The following is a 26,976-nucleotide window of genomic DNA, read 5'->3' on the forward strand; positions in this document are numbered from 1 at the left end:
TTTTGTGTTTTTGTGTATAGTGTTTTAGTGTTTTATATACAAACACACACACATTTAGATCAATGGGCAGAATTTAGTTTCCTATTTTGAAGCATTCATCCCTACCTAAAATAATGTTGAACTAGACATCCCAACTGCTTCAAGACATTTACAATGTTTAATACTTAAATTTTATTGTTTTGTGAACACATTGAAAGAACGCAAAACTCCCATAAGTCCTCCAAAGCAGGGTTCTTCTTTCTGCCTCTCTACTTCCCAGCAATTCGGACGCTGTGAAGCAAATCCCACCCCCCACCCCCCCAAATGTCCAGAAAGGAAGTACAGATTCATCCTTAAACCTGACACTCCTGTGCTCTCATTCCGGACACAATACATGCACAGAAAGGCAGTATCATGCAGATATCCAACGACCAACGAGGTATAGGCAGGATGAAGGCTGACAACTGAAGTAGAGGCTGGAGCAAGGCGCTCAGCCTCGGAAGTGAAATGGCCATGCTGGAATCCATATATGGAGATATATAGATATATAGATATAGGCATTTTTTTTCTGAACCATTACTCCCTACCTTAAACTGGAGAGAATTGTGGGAAGACTTGAGAAATTATGGGGCCACTGCCTCACCTATGAACAGGCTGGGAGAATGGATATAACCCAGTCTTAACAGGCCTCACATTCTGAAAAAAAGGAATTCACAAACAACATAGCACGGTTTAAATAAGGGGAGAATATGAATAGATTCCCATTGTACCCTTCCCCTCCACCCATCCCTAGGGGGCATGAGTTCAGGAACACTGGCTGCACTGTAGGTCAATGAAGACCACAAACAGAAGCCAAGAACTGGGACCAATGGGAATGGAACACTCTTTGGGATTGTACAGAAGCTCTCTCCTCCTCGTCCTAGCGGCACTGTCTGCCAGCTTCTGGCCTCGACAAGGCAGAGCCCTCTTTCTCTCTCTCTCCCTCCCTCTCTATCTATCTGCATGGTGTTTTTAGCTTCTTTCTCTCCCATCTGTGGCCTCTACAGGCCCAATCCGAGCATCAGCTGCTGCAAGTAAGAAAATGCAGAGACTTTCCCTCTTGGGTTTACTCCTCACTTTCCAGCTTCAGACTGACACTCCGGATTTTGGCTCGGGGCTGGGTGCTTCCAATTCCCTCTCGTTCCACCTGGCTCTGTCCCCGGGAGCGCAACAGCTGGCTCTGCTTGCGCAGGAAATCGACAGGAGCAGGGCAGCCATAACTGCCTTTGCCCAAGGTGGGCCTTGTGGTTCCTTTCGGCGAGTGGGCGAGGGAGGCTGCTTCCAGCTGGGCTAGATGGGCAACATAGCCATCTGAAAGGAACTGCAAGGAAAAAGATTAAGGCAGTTAATGCCTGCTTTTATCTGGCCCACCCATTTCTGAATGAGCCACAGCCTTTGTGGGTGGGTGGGTGAGGAAAGACCTTATCACAATATGGCACTTGCACATTTCAGTCCCTCGATTAGTTGGGCAGGACAGTAGCTGAGCCAACTCCATACCTGGCATTGGCTTTGCAGTTTCTTCACAGCCCGACCCACAATGTAGATCTGGGATGAAGGGAGCCCTAAAGAGCTATAAACTGAGATGTCCTTGGTGGAACCATATGCAGCTACAATAGTGACCTCTGCCTACAAGAAATAAACAACAACATTTTAGAATTAATTTTAGGTCCCTCCTATTCAAGCAAAAATACAAGTGTAATAATAATTAAAATACAGAAAGTACCAAATCCATAAATTAAAATGAATATGAACACTAATTAACCACTCAAAACCTGGTGAAATTAATGCACTGTTACACACGTTACACTTTACACGCTTCAGATCTATTATGGACCGACCCACCTCCAGAGTTACACAGCTTGACCTGGCAGCAATATGAGAAAAGTCTCTCTCCCATATGCCACCCAGATAAGCAAGGCCATGAGGCCTCTCCTACAGAATGTTATAGCAAAACCAGGGAAAGCTGTTCCTCTGAGAGTTGGGCTCTACTATGCCACTTCAGCACCATTGTTCCCTCACTTCCCTTTCTCCTGTGGTACTCCTCCAGCTTTTTCCGCAAGCCTCCTCAGTTACACCAGAATAGAATCTCCATTGTATGCCTCTTCTGGTTGTGAAAGAACACAAGCAGTTACATACCTCTTGCTGAAGGCCCTGTAGAAAGGCAGCTTTCTGGCGAAGAGGGTCATGCGTGAGGCCATCACAGAAAGAGACAATGCCATGTGGGAAATTATGTTGGGTAAGCCAAGCCACCACTCTGTGCTTCTGCATGTCTGGACGCCCTGTCACATAGATGATCATGAAACCAGAATCTTGCCAATGCCTACAAAAGCAGAGGGAAAGATAAATTATCTCTGGAAAACAACTAAAAACCTGGTGTTCTCCAAATATTTCAGGTTACTTCTCCTTAGCACCTAGCAAAGGGTTATGGGAAGGGTAGTTCATAATATCTAAATTGCCTGCCCCTATTTGGAGTGTAAAGATAGAACTGTAACTAGGAGTGATTGTGAGGCCTAATTATGACAAAGCTTAACAAAAGGGCATGCCGTATTTATAGCATTTTGCATCTTAGTTCCTTAAAGAACATCCTGTTGAGTCACCAGACCAAGGATCCATCAATGAATGTTCAAAGAATATTGGTGAGACAGATTATAAATATGCCTTGCCTCTGGAAAAGTCATAACAGGTCAGGGAGGGAATAGTTATCACTAGTACCTTCCTTCATGGTACACTGACACTGAACAACAGAAGTTACTGTGAGGTGAAGAGTTACTGAGTGGCCCATCTTCCTCCCACTGTTAGTCTGCACAAATCCCCTCCATGGCCACTACCCATATCTTACAGTAGGCATGTGCAACTACAGGTACAGTCCTCAACTTATAACCACAATTAAGCCCCAAATTTCTGTTGCTAAACAAGACAGTTACTAAGTGAGTTTTGATCCATTTTATGACTTTTCTTGCCACTGTTGTTAAATGAATCATGCAGTTGTTAAGTGAATCTGGCTTCCCCATTAACTGTGCTTGTCAGAACATGACTCTGGGACACTGCAGCCATCATAAATACGGATCAGTTACCAAACGCCCAAATTTTGATCATGTGACCTTGGGGATGCTACAACAGTTCTTAAGTGTGAAAAATAGTGATCTCTTTTTTCAATGCTTTGTAACTTTGAACGGTCACTAAACGAATGGTTGTAAGTCAAGGACCACCTGTATGGCCCCTTCACGACCTGTGGACTTCAATCTCACAAGTCCTGAGCCAGCATGCTTCTGGAAGTTGAAATCCCACAGTTGGGAAAGGGGCTACAGTTGTCCACCCGTGTCTTAAAGCAACTGATACCAGTGAGTTTGCTATGTTGGCTAAGAAATCTACAATTTGTGGTCCAACATTTGGAGGAATTCTCTCTCACTGCAATAAACTTCATTTTTTTAATTTGGGGTTTATATAAAGACATCCTTTCATTTGGTTAACTATGGTGATATTGAAAACAATAAAAAGAATCTGCATTCTGTAACAAATGCATATATTGTTGGTATGAATCCAGTCTGATTCATAGAAAACACTATCAATATTCAACTACCAGACAGTTTATTAAAGCTGTGAAAGTGAGCAGACATGCTTCTCTCTTCACTTTTCATAAAAAGAACAGGGATAATTAGAATGCTACTTTAAAGTAGAAAAAACATCCAGTTGCTTTAACAAAAGCTTCTTCCAAGAAATCCATTTTGACAGCATGTTGGCAATGACAAATATGGAAGCTGGCAAGTGTGAAGGAAAACAGCAGAACTATTTCCAAATGGTGCTTGAAATAGCTTTCCTGTTACTGTGTTACTTATTAAACATCTTTTAAAAAATATTTGCACAATGGAAAAAATTAATTAGGCTAAGTATTGGGATAAAAAGATTTACAGAATGTGGAAACATACTAGAGAGTAACTCAGTTGAGGAATGTAACATATATAAGAATTTCTCTACAGTCCTGGCACGGATTTTGGAGGCCTTAAGAAAGAGAAACAGTCAATCAGTTGATTCAAAGAAATACAAGGAGTCTCTGAGGAGGGGTATTCACCTACCTTACCACATCAACAGCACCTGCTCGCACCTTGGGATCACTGCCCATAATGGAGACACTAGCTGTGAAGGAACCATCAATACTAAAGACGACACAAGGTGTGCCCTTAGCTACCACTGTCAGAAAGCATTCAGCATAGGTGTGATCACCTCTGTGGAGAGACAGAAAGGTGTCAGTCTGAAAACAAATATTCCTATATATTCAGAATCAGAAATGCTCAACTTATGCATTCAAACAAGCCATGAAGATAGAAGCAAGTGAGGATGTTTTTCCCCCACTATAGTGTAGAAAACCAAAGAAGGAAAAAGCCAAGCAGTTCAACTATTAACTATAAATCTGCAGAGATCCTGTAGTGAAATACACCTCCAAGCATCCCCCACATCGGCCATGCTGATCAGGGCTGCTGGGAATTGTAGTTCAGCAACATCTAAAGAGCCACCAGTTGCTTACTTTCACTGGCAGGCAATTGGATTGTAACAATTGAACCTGTGCGCTAAATAGTTGTCAAGGCCAAATTTGAACCATTCTGGTCCAGAAGATCACATCCCACAATCAAGTGCTGCAACCAATATAATACAGATATTTTTGTAGTGCATTACGGACATGTGCATATATTGTGTTACAAGCTTTCCTGGATAGTAGAAGAGAATATCTGGCACAGAGGAGGCCGCCCAAAAGATCAAGCACAGGAAAGGATCTACCATGCATTCACCTCACCACCATACGGATAGGGTACATGCCAATGCCCAGCATCTTCTCTTCAGGAAGGGTGTAAGAAAGCCTCCCGCTACCACTTGTCACTTCTGTGCCATAATGTACCCATTTCCCTGACAATGGCTGTGCCATGATGTAGATATCGACCTGTAAAGAAAGATCAGGATGGTGTTCACCTCACTGCATGTACTGTTATACTGCATTGCTAGCCACAAATAACACTTGAAATTGCTAAATTGCAGCTGTTATTACAAGGAAAGGAGAGAGCACAAACCCCTCCTTCACTCCCATCTTCTTAAGTTGGTTTTTAAAAATCCATTTTCTCATAACCTTTTCATATTCATTCCTCTGAAGGATTTTTAAACTTACTTTTATTTAATTTCTACTACCTTTTTCTTACAACACTTCTGTCCTTCTGGAAAATGTCTATTCTTTGCCTTCTCAAGGGACTGTGGCATTTTCATATTACAACTCCAACTACATCTACTCCATTTTGCCTGTAAATTATTTCCCGCTCTTAGGATACAACACTTGCCATCTACCACAGTTTCAATGTGAATGGCTTCCTTTAGTCTCCCCTCCCCAACTCCACCCCCTTTCATTTTAGACTGCTAGCTCATATTATGGATGAGTTCCAGGCTCATTCATTAATGGCCTCAACACAACTCTAATCCTGGAGAAATGAGGACTTCACATTAAGATGATCTGAAAACTGGTTCTACGGTAGGTCTCCTGACAGCAAGGCAGCTGTCTCAGTCACCTAAACAGAAGAACTAGGGAAGTTTTCCCAACAAACCTAAGAATCCCTCTGGAGGCCACATTCTATCCCACGGTCTTGGCTTAGCTTTAAATCTGAAGTTGCAACCCTACTTATTTCTGTTCCCCTCCTTACTCCCAGGAAAGCCTCACCCTTGGTCTAGTGTCAGGTCTTCCTTCTTCTGCCATTGCAGAAAGCAGAAGGAATGGCCTTGAAGGACAAGAGGAAGAGCTGCCATCAAGATAACAGGCAGATAAAAAGAGCCTGAGTTCAGGCCAAGAAAGTAACTTTAGAAAACATCTCAGAAAACCCCCTCCCTCGTTCACATGGAATATTCAGACTTCCAAGTTTCTGTTGCTACAGATGTTACAATAAAAGTAGTACTAGCCAACATGATATTGGTTTCCAGGTCTGGTGTACCTTGGAGGACGAACAATCATTCTCAAGTGAAAACATTTTGCATATATGCCCACTAGGAAAGAGAAGGCTTATAGCACATAATGCTGCTTGCTCAGGTTCATGCCAGCATTATACCCCACCCGTTCACTTGTCCTGGTAAATCAATCCTAGAATTAAAACCTTGGTTACCTTCTCTCCAGTGAGAGTTACCACATCAAGTGGACCATACATGAAGCGCCCACTAAGGACTTGGGGTCGTCCCTCACACACAATCGCATCACTGGCACGATGGTTTGCTGTAACATTCTGAGAAACAAAAAGCCAGACATTATTATTAACCTCATCATTGCAAAACTGGACAAAGGGAGAATTTCTCAAGAAATGGATGACTGCAGTGAGATTGCAACAGAGCAGGTTGGAGAATTTAAATACCTTGAATCCCAACTCACGAACGGAACTCATGCAACAACGAAGAGTTATTTAGAGCAGGCAGGAGAATCTTACTACATAATAGCTATCTGTTCCTCTATCTGCCTTAGAAGGTCATTTGTGGGACTGAACGGATCTTTTTTTTCTTGGTTGTGTGCCAATTTGATTAACTATATAAGGCTATCTTTAATAATAAAATCAGCTGCCATAAGAATTATAGGGATATCTTGTATTGAGTTTTTCCTACTAATAAAACAACCACCATTACATTCCACTAGAGAAGGCAGTTTATCATCTTTTATGCACTATGAGTAAATGAACTTTCATCCTATATTTGTCACTATGACCCCACATTTAATTTGCCAATAGCTCATGTTTTGGGTGTCAGTGCTCACAACCATCACATCCCATAACAGCTTGCTAATTCATTTGAGGGACCAAACCTGAACCTAGAAAAATTCAAGATGTTATGAAAGTGAAGTAACTCTCCCATTCAATAACAAAAACCTAATATATTATACAAATAATATTAACTAAGAAAAATCAGATTTTGAATTGCAACAACAGTATGTCATTCCTGCAGAATCAAATTGATTGAAACACCTCCGGGTGTTTCGCTGTGCATTGAAGACCCTGTTGTTCCGCCAGGCCGGACTATCAACACAATAGTTTTAAATTGGGGTATTTAAATTTATTGGGGTTTTAAATTTGAGCCACTTTATTTAATTATTTTAAATTTTATATTGTTGTTTTGTCTGTGTTTTTAAATAGGCTGTACACCGCCCTGAGTCCTTCGGGAGAAGGGCGGTATAGAAATAAAATTATTATTATTATTATTATTATTATTGTTGTTCTAATGTTTAGGGGAGTTAAAGGCAAACAATGTGAGATCAACACTGGTGATGGATTCAGGAACATTATGAGCAGAAAATAAATAGGATCAGATTGTGTATCTTCCTACAAAGCCAGTAGAGCAACCTCAACACATGCCCTGAAGACTACAAAAAAAAAAAAAAAAAAGACCAAAAAAAGCTGAGAGAAGCCACAGCAGGTTCGTACCCGGATCTTCACTTGCGTACGTTTGCGCTGCCACTTTTCACGGGGAAATGCTGGGCTGTAGATCGAACTCTCCTCATTCTCAGTCACTTGATGCTGCTCCGTCTCAATCACCTGAAATCAGAGACTGTAAATTCTAGGCCACAAAAAATAACCAAGCAAAAAGACAGACTTGCCTTACGTTAACATGTAGCCAGTATTTAAAAGGAATAATTCCTTAATTTTCGGCACCTAGATTGCTTCAAAAGCGGACAAGGCAAGCACCTTTGCCATGCTTCTGCTATTCTTGACAGAATAATGCTGGGATCCCCATTATCTCTGAGGCACTGCTTCCTGGTATTTTTCCAAATGCAATTTTTGCTGAGTTGGCACTTGTTAATGAATATGGCATTTAATCTATAATGAGTAATACAAAATTAAGGGCCACATAGCAATGTACAGAATTGAAATTTTGGGAGAAGCAGCCAAAGTTTTAAAGGTCATTGATGTTTTAGTATACCCAACGATGCCAAAAGCCGCAGCATAATGCAGTAAGTAGAGGGGTATTCACAAAAGCTGCTTCTCTGTTGTTGCAATATATAGCTGCATGAACACCTGTAGAGTTATAAACAAATGTTGGCTTCAAAATAAAGCCAAGTAAAATGCTATAATTCTGTGAGTAGTGGGAAACTGTGCAGCGGTTTTATGCCCTGTGACGGCCTGTGCAATTACTGTATATAACACACCTGCAATTATACACAGCAGAATCTAACTTTAAACATAAAATTGCATGCATATTGAAACCTACACAACTGTGTGGGTGTATGCAGAAAAACAGCAACACAAGCTTCCTTCCCCCAGCAAGCGTTTTCCTGTTTGCAGAACGTTTTTTCGTTTGCAATTCAAGAAAACATAGGGAAAATACTAAAGAGATTATGATTTTAAAAAGATTTCCGTTGATAATTAAAATTTTATTAAATTAGAAAACAGGAAGGAGAAATAGAAATTTTGGTAGCAGAATGGAGTGGGATGCGTATTGTGTGTCTTATGAGGGGGCACTGGAATAAAACCTAGGGCTGTTGGGCCATGGTTGTTCTCTACAAATAATCCTTGATTTACAGCCACAATTGAGCCCAAAATTTCTGTTGCTAAGCAACATATTAGTTAAGTCAATTTTGCCTCATTTTAGAACTTTTCTTGCCACTGCAATTAGTAACACGGTTATTAAGTGACTCTGGCTTCCCCATTGACTTTGCTTATTGGAAGGTCACAAAAGATGACCGATCACATGGCCCCAGGACACTGCAACTGTTATAAATACATGCCAGCTGTCAAGTGTCCGAATGTTGATCACATGACTATGGCAATGCTGCAACAGTTGTTAACGGTAAAAAACAGTCATAACTCACTTTTTTCAGTTCAATCGTAAAAACGGTCATAAGTCACTTTTTTCAGTGCTATTGGCTGCTTTGAACAGTCACTAAATGAACTGTTTTAAGTTGAGGACTATCTGTACTGCTGTGCTTTTTCAGTTCTCCAGGAACTCAGGCAAAAGGTCTTTCTCTTTTGGATGGAGATGTTAAGAATAAGTATAGGACATTTGGAAATCTAAGCACATCATTTAGCAGCTAAACTCTGAGTCTCATAACTCATGTAGACCTGACCTGTCAAGGTAAAATTTAGCCACCAAAGCACACTTGATTTCTACTTTTTCTACCTTAGATCTCTTCAAGAAGGATCCTATATTATTTCAAAGGCAGTTTCAGGTCTCTGTGATCCCATGATGACAGCCATGGTCAAGAGATTCCAACTCAATAATAGGGTGTTTAAAAACTACAAGAAAATGCCTTCCTTCCTTCCTTCTTTTTTTTCATGAGAAATACTCTTCCCCTTTTTGCATTTAACAAGGTATACAGAGTATGAGGATGTCACAGGGATATATCTAGGTGCATATGCATGTACGTGATCTATTTCATTCTCCTTTTTGCCCAGAGAGGTGAGTGATGGGAGTTCTTTTCTTGCAAGACCTATGGTAGTGGGGCAGTGATACTTTGCTTGATAGCCTGAAAGACAATCCCAGATCATCTTTAAGCGGTTTTTGAGGGAAGTTCCCTTAGTTGCCTCTGGTCAAATCAAGCAGTTAAAGGAACCCGTTCCACAGGACATACACACGTAATTTTCTATCTTGCTTGCAATAGCCCACCTGGCGTAAGATGAAGGCAGCTACATCAGCACTTTCCCAATAGCTGGCATGGAAAAGATGAGGCAGGGTGATGGTGGGAAAGGCCGTGAGTGCCTCGGGGCAGTAGAGAGAATAGTCGATGCGTTTTGAACCCCACCAACGATCCAGAACTAGACCAAAGGGGAGGAGAAATCATATTAGCATGATCCCCTGAAGGTGCCCTTATCTTTTTTTCCTTTCTTCTGTAAAATGGATAACAAGGTTCTTGGCATGTTTGACTGCTTTTATTGGTCATCCTTTTCTAATTTTTCCTCTATATTTTACCCTTCAAAAACCATATAAAGATACAAAATACAAGGGAAAACAATCCCTGAAAAAGAAATGGTGTAGGAACTTTTTCCCCGTGTACATTAATGCATCGTATCTTTCATCTTATAAAGCTATATAAAAACAGTAATATCTGCAAAGGACTAATTGCTTTGATGGATCCAGATATAGTGGATCCATCAAAGCAATTAGTCCTCTGCAGATATTAGTATACTCAAGATAGAAGCACTACGTTACACTGACCAAGACCTCAAAGCCGTCCTGAGTCTTCGGAGAGGGGCGGCATATAAATTAAATTAAATTAAATTAATTAAATTAAATTAATTAAATTAAATTAATTAAATTAAAATGTTTGACAAAACAGAAATGAACAATGCATTTTTTAAAAAGCCAGCAAAACATGTATTTTCCATAGCTATTATCAAGATACATGAATAAAGTTACAACGTGGCAGATTGTTGATTTCTCCAGAAGGTTAGGGACAATACTGACTAGCAGCAAAACAAATCCATGTTGTGACATATGCTAGAACAGAACTAGTGAGGAAGCTTATTCCCAAGGTAACACAAATACTGTAACATCTATTTCTTTCCAGCAAGTTAATGTTGCCTATGTGTTTAATAAAAGCAGAAGGAAGTAATAGCCAAAGGAGGTGACTCTAAGTGAAATCTCAGCTCAACAGCAGCTGGTGAACGATTTCACTTTTTCAATTTATCCTGTTTCCCCATCCCCCCAAAAAAATCACAAAAGACTCAAGGATCAAAGGGCACTTGCCATTAAATGCATCTTTAATTTTAAACTGCAGTTGCCTAAAAGTGCAATTAGCATTAATTTCTAAGCATTAGTACAGATATGGCAAAGGAATTCAATATTCTATTCCTCCACTTCAATGGAAGCTATAGCCTTGTTTTTAATGATTAAATTCTGATACACGTCAGTCCCCACCTCCAACTAATGACTGGGGTTTAAAAGAAACACACAAACCTCACACTCTTAATGCAAATATTATTTTAACATATCTAGTTTGATGATACTTATCAAAATTTCTGCAGAAACTTTTAAAGCTATTTTATAACACTCTGTTCCAGTTGCCAGAAATTGAAGTGGCTCAGCTCTGCCCAGAACTATATTCTTAATCACCATAATGGCTCTTGGATGTTTCTGAGCACTCCAGAAGTGACACAAAGTGGCCCAGTGTGGCCAAGCTATGGCAACACTGCGGAATTTGGGTTTTCCACTCAATGAACAAGTATTTACTTGGCACCCAAGTAAATTGCAACCTTTGCAAAATGTACTCATTTGCTTCACAGAAACAAGAGCCTTTGTTCAGATTTCTGTCTGAATCGTCAATGAATCTATTCAAGGAGCAGCAGTTCATTCTGAACGGCTGACGTGAAAGAACAGCTTTATACACCAGTATCGGAGATATAAGAGAGACACAGAAAAGGCAGATAGCTTTCTAGCACTTCAACTAACTAGATGACACATTTTCTAATATTTATTATTTGTAACGCCTAAAGCAGTTAAAACAGGACTCAACCTGCCAAAAATAAGAATGTTTAGAAGAAAATAATGCTTTTTAAACGTAGAAAGCTCGTGGTAACCTTTCCAATCAGCAAATGGATTCATAATAACAAATGGCCTGCTAAGCTGACTAAAACGAACAATAGATGCATAGTCAAATCTGGTTTTGAAGAAATTAGTATAAAAAGGCAGCAATAACTCACTCTTGACAACTTCATTGGTGCTGGTTGCAGTGCTGTCACTTGTAGCTCCCTCATTTCCTTTCCAGAAGCCCCCAAATGCACCTGTTGGAGTGGGTGGTGTCACAAGGTCTAGCTCACTCACAAAGAGGGAAGAATGACTCTGCAAGGCGTCGGCTAGTTCAAGGAGAAACATAAGCAGAGGTGAACACAGTGATGGCATATTTCCAGTCCTCCACTACTGTACTGCAGCATCAGCCTTTCCTAAATTCATTGTTTCCACCTATACTGGAACTATAACTCTCATAATTTCTTTTGGGGAATTAACTTAGCAAGATGGCATAAGGTTGCCATTCCTTAAAAGGAAGTCTGTTCACGTACACATACACACACCCACATACCTCATCCACACACACCCACATACCTCATCCACACACAGTATAACAGTAGTTTCAATCATGACATGGATCCTGCGATGTGTGTGTGTGTGGGGGGGGGGAGAAACTGGATTAGGATCAGAGAAACTCAATTCTAGTCCACTCCCAAGCTCATTGGGTGACTTCGGACCAGTCATTCACCTCTCAGCCCAACTCATTCAATGGATGATTTGAGGGAAAACAAGAGAAGGGAGTGCCAAATATATTGTCTTCAGCTGCTGAATGACATGTTAATATATGTATAATATTATGCAATATGTAAATATAATAAACACTGTGATTTGGTGTTTGTAGTCAATTCTTGGACTCTAATGTTTCTATGGATTTTCTCCTATAATAACACTCTCTCTAGGCTCCAATTCCTCAAGAAATACTCCTTGCTGAACTTCCTCTCCACAGATATCTCAATGCAACAGAACATGGCATCAGAGTGCACGACAGGCAAACATGAAAGGCTCCTTAGCATGGCAGATAATGTAGAGCATTCCTCAGGAACACTGGGTCACCAATCAAAAGCACATCTGCATTTCCTGTTAATTTATGCAGCATTCTAAAAGTTCTCTCACACACGTACACTTCCATTCATGTTCATACTCCATTCTACCTCTATGAATTACACAGGAAAATAATTAAAACGTTAGTTCTAAAAAGAAAAAAAATGAAATAAAATTAAAATAAATTGCACATTTCTACTCAGAAGTTTCAAATTTACACTGCTGACAGCTAAAAAAAGAAACAGAAAGGAAATTCCCCTCCTATCATTATAAATGACTCAATATACATTTTGAGAAAGGAAGTAAACTTCCTCCTTGGGCCTGACAGATAAAACCTTTCAAAAGCTGCTGGTTGATCATTAATATATGGAAGAATTGTAGAAGAAGCTCCCTCTGAACAGATCCGGCATAAAAGGAAAAACGCTACTTTAACATGAGTCTAGCTAAAAGGTCTTAACACTGCCTCACTCGTGGGCCGGGGGTCCAAAATAGGCAATGTCACGAGGACACTAAAAGCAATACAGATTCTGTCACAACATGTTTCTGTCTTGGTTAGCCTCAAGCACACAGAGGTCCTGCATATCAATCAGCCCATGCAGCAGAATTAGTGGTGGTGATCACTTCAGACCATGGAGATGAGAACTTTTATGTCCTTCCGTATAACATTCCCTACAAATAGAAATCTATTATTCAGAGATGTCTACTTCACACCATTACCATCAGTTCCATGCTGATTTTCAATGCAAGGACAAAACATTTTATTATACCGCTACTGCAGGATAATAAATAGGAAGCAAGGCTAATTAATGACTAACTGATGAAATACCAGCTCTATCAGGCTCTTTCTCTTCCTAAGCTGTTTTCCTTCCAAACAGTCAAGCACTTACAAATTGCAATTTCAAATGTGCTTGACCTTTTGCTTGCTTTCTTCTTTGTCCCTCTCTGTTCCCTTCTTCCGTATCAGCTTAAATAAACTACCCTGGGAGCCTTTCCACTTAGAAATAGGTACAGCGACTACAAATAAATAATATAAACATGTGACATCCTCCCAGCAAAGGGCTAAAGGGACATGGCTGCTCTACCAAACTCCTCTATAGAATTAAGAGACTGACTCCAGAGAATTCCTCCTTATATATTAGGGCTGTCAAACTCCCGGCCCACGGGCTGGATGCGTCATATACTGGCCATGCCAACACCCGGTTTTGAGAAGGGGGGGTAGTCCCAATACGTCATTGACACCACCGTGACAACATGAGTTTGACACCCCTGTTATATAATATTCCCCCTCAGCTCTGTTATAGCATATTGTTTAGAACAACATAGAAGCCTTTATTATTGAACAAAACAACATCTCCTAAAACATGCATTTTACTTTATTTTGTGTCATAGATTTAAAACAAATGCACCACCATACTCAGTAATATTATAATCCAGAGAACCAAATCTTGTGTTCTGCAGTTCCCTAAGTGCAGAACCACATCTCAAACATCCTCCATCCCTTATACTATAGCCCCAGCCTTCCACTTTCATATTTCCAAAAGAAAAGAAGCAACAGAGTCCTACCAGGTCAGGCCAAAAGTCTTTCCAGTCCATTATTTAGTGCCTGGCCTACACAGTTTTTCCTCACCTAATAAAGTGGACGAGCCATCTCCCAGGGGATATTTCTGATAGCGGGGGACCCCAAAAGGAGGTACAGCATGAAACTGTTGAGCTAGCAGAGGTTCCAGGCGGGAGGCACAGGGATCAGCAGCATGAAACAAGTTATAGATCTGTTCACAGGACGGCCGCATCTGAGCCACTGAAAGACACAAACGACTATGTAAATTGCTGTTGTCTACAATGGATGAAAAAAGCAGAAAATATGATGAAATGCAGAAAGATGGAAAAAAAAAATCTCCGTACCATCCAGGGCGGGCATTACTGTCTTACGAAGTGCAAGTACCAATCCCAGAGGGGAGCCAAATAAGAAAAAACCAGACACTTTAAATTCCAGCTTCCCAACCATGTTAGGGCCTTCAAAAGTCTCCACCAACGAAGATGAAGAGTTACTGCTGCGTCGGGGGTCTCCTTCTGTTTCTGAGGCAGGCACGCTAGACTGCAGGCTAAAGACAAGAGGGGGGAAAATCATGTCCCTGCCAGAAAATACAAATAGCCCCCAACCAAGTCCAAATAGTCCACAAATTACATTTGTCCATTTACTTTAATTTCTAAAGAAACTAAAGACGCACGATGGTAAACAGAAAATCAATAACAATGAGAAAAAGGAAAGAGAAGAAATTTAATAAGTGTACAACACTTATAGGGTGGAAATTAAAATTAATGACAGAAATGTTTCATTCCAAAGAAGCTTCTTCTCCAGCCCAGTTGATTCAGTTACTGAACTACAATTTTCAGCATCCTTCTTGTTGTTAACTATAGACATACAGCATTTGGATCTGAAGTGGGAAAGAACACTGGGAATCCAGGAGGGTCACACTTACTGTATGAGTTGTGTAAGCCCTAAGAAATGCATAACTTTAAGGAACAGCCACACAGCACAGCAAGAGCATCTGTGTTGGATCCAAAGCACCTCTGCCTAGTTTAGATCTGTACATTGCACAACTCCAGTGATCTTTACAACATTATTACCACAAGAGCTTCTTACACAACCAAGAAATAGCCATAGCTCTCTTCCAAAATTCTACCTTTCCAGGAAGAAAGGTAGCACAACATATTATAAGTCTTCATATGTTGCTGAATTACTTCTCAGTTTTTTTTTACCCCGAAACCTTCAGGTCTTGCAATGGTGCAGCCATTGCTGCTGTACTTGAACTCATCTATCTTGCTCCTGGTCATCCTCCTCTTCTCTTTATTTCCACCTTTGTCAGCATTACAGAATATAACATTATCATACACTATTAGCAATTCTAATATTAGCTTCTGGAGTTGAGATTCAGCAACTTCTTAAGGATTCTAGATTATGCAGCCATAATTTTACTACATTTCCTCTTAAGTGTGAAAAGTTTAACAGACTCCTTAGAGTATGCTACTTAGGGTTAGAGAAATTCTTTAGAAGACTGAGAGCAATTTGGCTGACCTCCTGTTTCCAATTGGCAAACAAGCAGCTCAGATTACTGAAAACCGATACCTAATAAGTCATCTTGGTTTTATAGCCTTGGATTCCTTAATCTCTCACCTGGACAAGATTTGTTGCTGTTGTAAAGAGTCACTCTCTGGAGCTACGCTGTCGCAATATTTCGGAGCAAGAGGAAGTACTCCTGGCTCAGGACTGGCACGGCCAATCCCTCCTGATGTTTCTGGCTTCTTGAGCAGTGGATCTCGCACCACAGAAGTCTCTGGAGACAGGAGATCAGCATTCTGGAAAGAAACATGGAAGGCTGAGAAGTTCCTCTTCTGTTCAGGAAATTAGAATGCCTTTTCTTTAGGCAAAGAAGGGTAGATCATGACCACAGGAAAGTTACCCAGATTATTTTTCCAGAATTTAATAGCAAACTGCTGAACAGTCTTCCGTAATTGATGGTGAAGTAGCCACTAAAACAAGCAGCATAAAACTCCGATGGCCACAAGATGCCTTTTTAAGCAAACCAAACCGTGACAAAATATTGCCCCTCACTCTCTTAATCAGCCCTCAGTATTTGAAACAGCTGTACCTCCTTGCTAAAAAAAATATATTACCCACCCCTGCAGATCTCAACCAAAAAGAAACAGGACACTTGACTGATCTATTACATTATATTCTAGAGCAGACATACTTGGGCAGTTCATCTCTAGAATGAAGTCAGAAGAAAATATTTCTCCTCTTCATCTATTTTCAGTTCATCTCGTCATTATGTAATTATCCATCTGCCCATTTTAGAATTTGGAAGGAGAACATCGTCACAGGTAAGGAGAGCTACCCCAGGGCTTGGGAACTGACCATGCTGCCACGACGGCTGCTCCCATGACTTCCTGACCCACCAGCACGACTGTGGCAAAGAGCATCAAAGGCCAGGATACCCCCAACGCAGTCTCCAATCAGCAGCACCTGTTGGGAGAGATGAATTGCTAATAGAAGAAACTCAAGGCATCAGCATTTTTTCTTGCTAAATTTTCAAGAAAATTAGAAAGGATCCAAAAGATATATTCTACCTCTTTTCTACAATGGTTATGACTGGAGTAGCAGGAAAATATAATGCATATTAGAGCAGCATTTCCCAAACTTGTCAACTTTACAATGAATGAACTTCAACTCCAAGAAGTCCCTACCAGCCGTGGTATTAGAAAATTACTAATTTACTACTTACTAAATTAGAAATTTTCTAATTTCTAAAATCAGAAAATAAATTTTCTAATTCTGCATAGTGCACAACCATTGCATGGTCAGATGGGAATAGGCTCCTATACATAACCTTGAAATCATAAGGGATTTGAAGACCTCAATTGCTATGATTGTTACGGTGGTCTCAATCATCTTGCAAACGATAATGTTGCAAAAAGAATGGATCTTTGTAATGTATTATCTCAGTGTTTTCTGAATTACTTTTCCAATAAACATCACAACTCTATTTCAAAAGAAAAAAAAACTGAACAGGATGCATATCTAAATGTCTGTTCCACTGGTCATGTGGGCACATAGGAATTAAATATCTTTCTTACTCTATTCTAGATTTCTGCCTCCAACTTCCTATACAAGCTCTAAAAATTGCCAGCAATCTAACCTGGCCACAGAAGCCCATGCCGTCAGGGGAATGGATGAAACTGGTATAAGCCTGGTTGGTGCGAGAAATGACTGTTGCCACGGCACTCTGATAACTGCCCGAGGAGGTTGCAAGCAGAGGCAAAGCAGCCAGTGGGATGTGATCTTGGCTACTGGACAGACTGTCGCCATCGTGGCTGTAGGGGCTGAGTCTAGGAAAAACGAGTTGAAACGAACATCAAAGCACAGTTCACCTTCTTGGGTATTCATTCTGAGTGGTACATCAAATACTTCAAGTGCTTTACTTGGCTCTACTATACCCAAGCTAGTGCAAAGAACAGGTCTCATATTTTTTCTAGATCCCAGAACAAAAAAAAAAAATTACTATTGATGTAGCAGATACCACTGCCCTCATTAAGCCCCTTCATACTCTTGGTGCCTGCAATTCTTGTTTTCTCAGGCAGACAGCCAAATAGCACTAATCGCATGAAGTCTTTAGCAGCTCAAAAAAACGTGCTTCCTACTTGGAGACCAGGACATAGGCAGCAGCACAGATCGGTGGACAGGGCACTAGGCGTAATGCTATGTGCCCCAATGCTTCAGGAAAGTGCAGTCGGGTGACTGAGTCCAAGGTAGCAGTGAGTGTATGTACATCAGCCTGTTTGGAGCCTGGTTCTCCTACACCCTGGTCTAGGATGTTGCCACTGTGGAGGATCAGGAAAAGGGCATGAATACGGCAGGTCCCAGAGAGCCCTTCTGAGCCAACCTATGGAAAGACACACAAGGCACTGTGAGGATGAGATCTACTGATGGAAGTGGCGCATATCATCCAAGGGGGGGGGGAGTTTTAAATGTTGCCACGTATTGCAGCCAAGGATATGAAAAATTGACTAAGGATAGGACAACAGTAATCCTGTAATCATCACAAGCCCTGTCTGATGGCTTGGGGCCACAGTAACTGAAGGCAGTGAAATAGGAATGCTGTGTTGCAGGCATGGGTTTCCTCACCTCTGGTGGGCCAGGTACGGGGGCACCATCACTATCTGACTTGGTTGCTCCAATCGCATCAACTGCAAAGGAAATTTATATTGCACTCAGTGCAACGTGACAAAAGGCAAAAGGCCAATAACAGACTCTAGAGGTCAGAAAGGGCAGAAGTCATAGAACATGGAAATGATTTCTCTTACCTAGAACCTCATCCCGTTCATTGGGTCGCTCCAGAGTATCAAGGAAGTCATTTGAATTCCACTTAGTGATTTCCTTTGCAAACACATCATCACTGTCAGACAAATCCTCTAAAATGAAAAAGGGTTACATGCAGTCTAGTCACTGCAAATATACTGAAATGCCCACCATGGTTAAAAATCAGAGTTAAGAAAGAAGGGATAATTTTTAAAGGGAGAAAGGCACATTAGATGAATGTCTCTAACAGTCCTCCAGATTCATAGGAAGAATTCTTTTCTAGCTTTGCATCTATCATCTATGGAGTCCTTGGTGCTCTCTGAGCTTGGTTGTTTGCTTGCAGGCATTCCATTACCCAACTAAGTAATGTCATCAGTGAGAGTACATGTAGCTCTTGCTCCCTATGTGTATACAGTAGTTTGCCCTGCCAGTTTTGGTGGGGTATGGTATTCTCCTTGGTAGTTCCTTGATTGTTTTCTGCCTGATTGTCTGGTATTAATCTGCCCTACACAGTGGCAATTATAGTGCTTGCATTGAATCTTGCAGCTGACTCATTTTTAATTCTTGGGCTATTGGGTATTTTTGTTTGCTTAAGATGTTTTGGAGGGCTCACAGGTAGTCCTCAGTAAAGAACTACTTGTTTAGCAATGGAAGTTACAATGGCACTGAATGAGAGGTGATAACAACCGCTACTCAAAGTTCTGGCCATCTAAGCAACCCCACAGTCGTGTGATATGGGTACTTGGAAATTGGCTCACTTTTATGACAGTTGGAAATGTTCCACAATCACATGGTTACAATTTGCAACCTTCCCTGCTGGATATCCACAAACAAAGTCAATGGGGAAGATGGCAAGGAATGTTGCAAGTTGCTTGGGTAAGCCTCCCCCACCTGCACACCCTGCCTTAGCCTTCTGTGCTCACGTCAGCTACCTACACACCCTCCCTAAGCTTATGGTGCATCTCCCTGGCCATTCATGTGCCCTCCCCAAGTCTTCTTGCACTCATGCGGCACCTCCCCAGCCACCCTTCTCATCCAGCAGCAGCCATCCCAGGGACCACAGGATTTGCGCTGTGCCTCCCTGCTACTTGCATATACTCCCCAAGCTTCGCTGCCTCGTGACAAACCACCCTGGCAACCTCCTTCCTGACAGCAGCTGCAGCTACCCCAAACCCCACCGTGCTCATACCTCCTCGGCTATCCGTGCATCTCCTTGCTCTCTTTCTCACCTGGCAGCAGCCACTTACCTACTGGCTGGGCTGCCTGCAAGCCACCTGACAACTTTCTGCTGGGTTCCTCATTGAGTTTGCTTGCTTTGCTTAGCTTTATGACCATATCGCTTAGTGATGGAAATTCTAGTAAAACTTACTGTCACAACCTAAGGGCTACCTGTAGTTGGGCCATATGCTATAGTAAATTGTCAGGTGGTTATTTCTGAGATCGTTTTGATGTATGCTAATGCTCCCTATTTTTGTAGCTTCTGCTGGTTGTGCTATAGTGGGTTGAGTGGTCAGGCACCTTTAAATAAAGTTGTGGGACTACTCTGATGTCGTATAAGTGGTCTTTTTTTGGTGTTGCTGCAGTGCATTTACATTCATCTGAATAATATTTTTATATAGCTCCTCTTGTGAGAGGTTGAGTTGTTACTTTGTAATGGAGGTCTTGGGTTATTGTGGATTGTTGTACAAGAACTGTAACAGCTATTATGTAGGACAGACAGGCAGAAGATTAGCAGAGGCAATCCTTGAACACCAACTAGGAGTCAAAGACATGATGAAAATTCCTTAATCTCCAAGAATCAACCAGTTTCAACTGGGAAACTCAGCATATTAGACCACAAATGCTAGCAAATTCCTGGAAGCTTGATATTCAAACAATTCAGCTATCAATAGACATATAGTGATAAACCACATTTACATTCAAAAGAGACAATATAAATGCTAAGAAGGAAACAAAGAGACTAGAATACTTCCTCTCCAGCAACCAAAACCCAGATAAGGATTAACCCAGGCAAACAGGCAGAAAACAATACCCTAATCAAGGAACTACCAAGAAAAAAAACCATGCACACAACCAAATTGGCAAGGCAAGCTACTGAATATAAACAAAGAGCAAACCGCACATACACTGTTAATGTTATCTAGGTGAGTAATGAAATGTCTGCAAGCAAACAAACAAGCTTAGAGAGCACCAAGAACTCCACAGTTCAATATGTGAGCTACGTATCTAACCCAGTTCAATATATGAGTTATACGTGTACCTATACATATTCTCTCCTCTACTGGAATCCACGATCTGTAAGTAGAAATTTTAAATCCCCCGGAATTAACCTTTGGGATTCACAAAATAGGAGTCAAAAAGATTTCTATCTAAAATTATTAAAAGTTATTGACCTACCTGTTGATAATAATGGATTGGACAAGTGTTGGTTTGTTGGAAGGTAGCTTCCTATATTTCCTAATACACTTGATCACCATATACACAAAAAACTCCATGTGCCTTTAACAAATAAGCTAAGAACCGTTTTTCTTATATAGACATATTGTCTCTTTTCAAAGAGTAAGGATAAGAGATTCTGACCATTCCCTCACCATATAAATCCATACAAATCCAACTCTCAATACATACGTAAATAATTAGTTCTTACAGATCTGCCTCCACATAACTGGAATCCCAAGTCTTGCAATCAAAAGCAGCTACCTGCCATCTACAAATGAGTCTGAACTCAAGTCTTCTCAGAAACAAAATACAATGTAAAATCAAGTTACTCTATTCAGTATTACGAACCATGAGCATCAAAGAATTCCTCTTCGGAACTGTTCTCAGAGTCCCGTGCAATATTTTGCATCCGCCATTCTGATAAACTGTGTGGAGATACCGCAACTGCAGAGACATATCAAGTGAAATCATGACCACCAAGAGAGCTGGGTAAAGACGGTCATTCTTAGCATCAACAGGAACACTTCTTCATTACAGGAGCTATGATCACTGGAATCAATAGTATCTTACTATGAAGTTTGCTTTACTGTCTTAATTTTCTGAATTTGCAGAAAATTGCAGGAAGTCCTTAATTTTTACAGACAAGAAAAGAATAGGAAAAGGAAATAGGTCAGATTACAATTATAAATAGAATCAATGTCACAAAAACTATTCTGCAACAGAACGTTCTTTCCTGTATATCAATATCTATTTCCACCTTTTCATGAGTTATTCTCCTTCTTTAAGTTCCAAACACAAGAAGAAAATTACAAAGGAAAACAAAAACAATGGTTGCTATCACGGATACTGTAATACACACCCTAAATAATTTTTCTTTAAAATGTGTATCAATATTCATAATGCTATGCTTTTGCACAATGCAAAAAAAAGTAAAGTATTTCAAATGAGTCAAGAACCATTAAGGGAAGAGACAAAAATCCCTTGTGAAAAAACTAAGCCAACATTACCACCAATACAGGAGTAGCTAGTCCCCGATTATAATCTAGAATGAAATATTAGTGAATTTCATCCTTTCTCACAATTATTGTTCCTCTGCAGCGAGAGTGTATTTTCAATATCATATTATGTTCTATTCTTATAAAAGTTCCTTTCTATTTTTTGCAGTGGTCACTCACCAGGATGTTGAGAAGAGTACGAGGACCGAGAAGAAGTTGACCACTGCTTTGCAAATGGGTCATCTGGAGAGGAATCGGGAGCCCTCAGGCTGTCAACTCTATCCTGTGTCTCATGGTCACCTAATTCAGCTGGACACTCAGGGCTGGGCACACCAGGACCTAATTCAGGTTCCACGCATGTAGCCATCTTCTGAGCCAACATACGAGCTGTTTCCTCCTCCAACCTTCGAATGTCATCCATTGTGAGATCTATCCATTCGTCCTGCCAACACCAGGCCTGGCGATGAGCTCGTAGCATCACTTTCCGTAGACCTACAGTAGGAAGGCATTCAGGAATCATGATGGCATAGCTCTTCCCAGACACACCGCACTTTGGTTAGGTATAACTTCAGCTCCTCAATACGTTAAAAGAGATTAAACGTTATTTACTTTGTGAATGCTTCTTCCAATGCTTTTTAGTAACTTAAAGGATTACAATCCAGTTCAGCTTTAAAAGAGAAATTCAATTCAGAGAATAAGAGGAGCTAATAGGATTGCAATTCTTTTTCCTTTTTCATGTGAAGATGCAAGATCCGTTTTGGCATTTTATTTACCTGTAACCAATACATGAGCATTTTTATTTATTTATTTACCATATTTACATACCCCCCCCCAAATCTTACATAAAAGTGGCTTTGGAAGACATATAGCACTTAACAATACATACATAAAAAAAGTCATACTTAAAAATAACTATTCAAAAGGCAAACAAAACAAAGGGGGTGATATTAAACCATAGCAAGGGAGCCATTGCAAAATCTCCTTGGTTCCCTAGGACCCCCCAAGACTGATGACATATCTTGAGGGATTTATGGAATGTTGAGAGGGGTGGAACTAATCTTATTGGGATGTGGGGCTCTGCTAGATGTAATTCCTCTGCTAAAATCAGAAGACAATGTCAAACTAGTAGTCAGGAATGGAGATAATCCCTTGAGTTAAATTGAAACCGGGTCTCTAAATCAACCTACATTATTCACATAATGATGTTGTGGAAAAAGTGAAGTAAATTTATACAGACACACTTGAAATCAAAACATGCCGTACCACCCCATTACTACCACTTCACTACATCCAGCATATCATTAGACAGTTGTGGTTTAGCCTGTTTGTCTAATTTCATATCACAAAACTTTATCTTTAACATATGACAATTTCTGTCACATATGTTTAAATTGAAGAAGGGATCTCACATTTTTTTCAATCTAAACTTTTTCAGAAATCCAGAAATCATGCTCACATCCAAACAAAAAATACTGTATCCAATTTATATTGGGATCTTGTCATCCTCGTAATCGGCATGCCACATGTCACCAACTGCATCCAGGGACACAGATTAGATGAGCAGACAGCATAGCATATCTCATTTTTTTTGTCTGAGAAGTGCTGCACAAAGTTGGATGACAATTCTGTTCATGTCAGAAGCTGATTTACATGCATAATCATAAATGTCGTTAAGCCTCTACTGGTAAGTATCTCCTAATTCTAAACAAATCTCCCCAATCTAATATTAGGCTTAATAGGCAACCATTATTTTATATCATTTATGTTTCTGAAGTCTTTTGAAATCTGGCTGCTCCTTCAACTGTGTTGTCAACACAGTGGCTTCTCTCTTTCTCTAATTTACTGGATTCAGCCCTTGTTTGAAGCCTTTCTCTTACATAGTTACCACCATTAATACTTCTGAGGTCACAGTAGGAAGAGTATCTCCCAAGCAACCAACCAATACATCAAAACCTTTTGTGTGCATTTTTACCCCAAAGGGTAGAATTGGACTAGAGCAGTAATTAATCAGCAATACAGAGGAAGAAAGTCTAATTTCTCACCAATTTCAGAGATAATATTAATATAATATTATAATAATATAATAATTAGAGTTGCCATATGCTGGAAGATTGTAGATCCTGAATAAATGCCTTGTAATTAGCAGAGAAATGTGAACAATATTGGTTTTCAAAATGGCAGAGGACCCAATCATTTATTTTCAGCTCAGAAAGAATGGTTCTGAACATTGTGCAACCTAGGCCTTACACCAGGAATGTCTAACTCAAGGCCCACGGGCCAGGTCCGGCACATGGGGTGCTTAGATCTGGCCTGCAGGGCTGTCATGGAAACAGCAAAGAACCGGCCTGTGATGCCTCTGCCAGTGAAAAAGGAACTTGAGGAGCTCCTTTTTCGCTGACAGAGGATTGTAGGAGGCTGTTACAGCCGAAAATGGAGCCTTGACTAGTGCTGTTGAGCTGGCCACACCCACTCCAGCCATGCCTCCCCCCTGCCTCCCCTGAGGTCAAACATAACACTGATGTGGCCCTCAATGAAATTTAGTTTGACACCCCTGCCTTAGACTGTCTTTTTAATATAGGGACCACGAGGGAGGCTTAGAACTGTATCATTGGGCCAGTATTAAATATGATTTTGCATTAGAGTAGCTTTAATAAAATTCATATGAGAAAGGCAGTTCAATAGAAAAGGTACTGCATAAGTACTGCCACGGAGAAGAAATAGACAATGTGCCTTTGCCAGCACGAGTACAGGATCCTATTCATCCTATTCCATTGCCTAGGGCCCAAATCAGCTAGCTTCAGTAGGCCAGAATTAGGTGACCCTGTGCCCCCCCAGGATGTTGCTAAACTATTACCATTGGCAATGTTGGATGGAGCTGCTGTGAGCCACAGTTCAACATCATGAAAAACCAAACTATCCACTACTGCCACAGATCTTTGTTTGCTGAAGGAAGATGAAAAAGAATAGCAATAAAGAAGATATCATGCTTACCTACATCATGGATGAATTGTTCAATCTTGGACTGCATGCCCCAATAGCGAAACTCCACCTTACAAAGCTTGTAAGCACACATAAAAGGCCCAGTATTTTCACTGTCTAGCCAATCATCTCCTAGAGGTCCGCGTCCCGTCTTCATCGAATGGTATAGTCGTGGATCTTCCTCTATCTTGTATTCACTGGGTGAGATGGGATCCCGTACAATATCAATAGTATCTGTGGGTAAGTAGAGGAGGTTTTGTAAAAAGTGATTCATTGTAGGAAATTAAGATAATCGTCCTTGGGTTTCTCAAATTGCTGTTCATCTCAAAATTGCTTCAGATGCTCAGCTACATTCCTGACTACTGCTCTTGCATGGTGCACATGTTTTGCCAGGAGCCTACTGGCTGTTCTTCCGCTCCTGGTGTATAACAGCAGCAGCCCCCAATCTATTGTCCTCCAGCTGCATTGGATTTCAACAATGGAATGATGGTTGGAAATTCAAAATGTGAAATTCCTAACATCTACATGGAGTGAAGCATTCACAAGGCTGGTGAAGGCTGCCTTACAGCACAGCACTTTATATGCTATGAGTGAAACAGATGCCCACTAACTTATACCTCAGTCACTTACTGACCCTAAATACCATCAGATAACCATCATCGTTCAGCCGCTCCTGCACAATCAGTTGCTCAGCATAGAAGCATTCATGCGATATTACAGCCTAATAAACTTAAAAGTGAGAGGAATGGCCCAGTGTTTGAAAACTCACCCACAATCCTTTGCCTGCGCTCTGTGGTATTTAGATTGAACACATTGGTTTGCTTTCCAGCATCTGGTCGGTAGTAAGTCTCAATCTCTATTGAAAATTTTTCCACAAAGGGGCATGTGTATCTATGAAGAAGAGTATGAAACTCACAGTTCTACCTTTACCACCTTGGCAAACTCCAACCACGTCTTCCAGCCCCCTACTGTCTTCCTCTCACCTGGTCCGTGTGTAAGGGTAGGCATTCCAAGATTCTTCCTCCACCTGCAAAGCAGCCTTAGGTAGGAGAGCACGGAACCAACTAGGAATATGAGAGCCCACATGGTAGATCTTATGTGTATATTGACCACTTCCTCCTGGACCATCATCATATGGTCGGTTGGACAGGATTTCAACCCCACTGCCTTCGCCACTGGATTCCTCACGGCTTTTTTTCTAAGGGGAGAGAGAGAGAGAGAGAGATCTTCAGCTTACAATCTGTATCTTTTGTTCCTTGCATCCCTCAACCTGCTTGGTTTTGGTCCTGTTAACCCCAAAACTCTATCTGGTTAAATAAATACGCATCAGCCTGCTCTATCTATCAAACTGATATTACCTGAATCATGTAAAGTTGGGCCACCTGGTATTCGGTCAGGCTCATGGGCAACAGTATATGATATTCTTTTATCAGCATCTTGACTGTCAGATCCTGTGAGTTGAGACACAGTAGAGGGCAGATAAAAGTATGCAGCCAACACAGGTGCCTATTTGTGGCTGTGGGACACTTAAAAACATAATATCAAAATGGGATCACAGAAAACATTTAAAAAGTCTAAGAAAATTGTTTTGGGCAACACAGCTTAACCAATTACAAGATATCTCCCAAATGCTCATCTCTATCATAAAGATATTTTTTTGTATCAACCAGATTGGCATGTATTTATTTTTCTCATTATCAGGAAACCATCATATGTCAAAATGAAGCATTATGTAATTATGGAAAGGAGTTGCTGGTCAAAAGTAGTAGCTTAAACCACATTCTTACTTCCTCAGATGAGAAGCTGGAAAGAAATCCCCATCTGACCTTATTTCAAAATCCAACCCACTGGGTAAGTTTCCATAGCAACTCTTAAGCAAATGAGAGGCTAGGGAGTTTCAACATAGCAAAAGGGACATGTGGAAGGGAGTAAAATAATAGCATCTAATGCTCTTTTATATCTTCCTGGACCATGTCAATGGTTCCTAAACTTTGCCATATTATGATCCGAGAAAAATAAATTGTGCCATGTGTAAATAAATGTTTTCACTGGGACTAGGTGAGGCAGGAAACAAACCTAAACTTATAACAATATATAACAATTACATTTTAACCTATATGGCAAATAAAACAGTGGCAG

General features: G+C 40.7%; 1 protein-coding gene across 1 annotated transcript; it reads right to left on the reverse strand.

Annotated features, from left to right (window-relative positions):
• Nucleotides 1–251: 251 nt before the first annotated feature.
• On the reverse strand, nucleotides 252–26,285 carry PITPNM1 (phosphatidylinositol transfer protein membrane associated 1). Its single transcript, XM_070957278.1, has 23 exons — nucleotides 26,196–26,285; nucleotides 25,821–26,035; nucleotides 25,607–25,728; nucleotides 24,850–25,071; nucleotides 22,039–22,350; nucleotides 21,212–21,307; nucleotides 18,430–18,537; nucleotides 18,251–18,312; nucleotides 17,767–18,008; nucleotides 17,265–17,454; nucleotides 16,484–16,591; nucleotides 15,743–15,924; nucleotides 14,470–14,669; nucleotides 14,195–14,365; nucleotides 11,661–11,813; nucleotides 9,628–9,776; nucleotides 7,449–7,559; nucleotides 6,150–6,266; nucleotides 4,803–4,951; nucleotides 4,092–4,241; nucleotides 2,155–2,338; nucleotides 1,516–1,644; nucleotides 252–1,339 (listed from the first exon to the last, which is right to left on the reverse strand). Exons 1-23 carry the CDS (start codon nucleotides 26,271–26,273, stop codon nucleotides 1,085–1,087), a joined length of 3,705 nt encoding a protein of 1,234 aa, XP_070813379.1. The 5' UTR covers nucleotides 26,274–26,285; the 3' UTR covers nucleotides 252–1,084.
• Nucleotides 26,286–26,976: the final 691 nt, after the last annotated feature.

The sequence above is a fragment of the Pituophis catenifer genome, unplaced genomic scaffold (assembly GCF_029215685.1).
Source record: "Pituophis catenifer annectens isolate HBS135680 unplaced genomic scaffold, rPitCat1.0.hap2 SCAF_1, whole genome shotgun sequence".
NCBI classification, from domain to species: Eukaryota; Metazoa; Chordata; class Lepidosauria; order Squamata; family Colubridae; genus Pituophis; species Pituophis catenifer.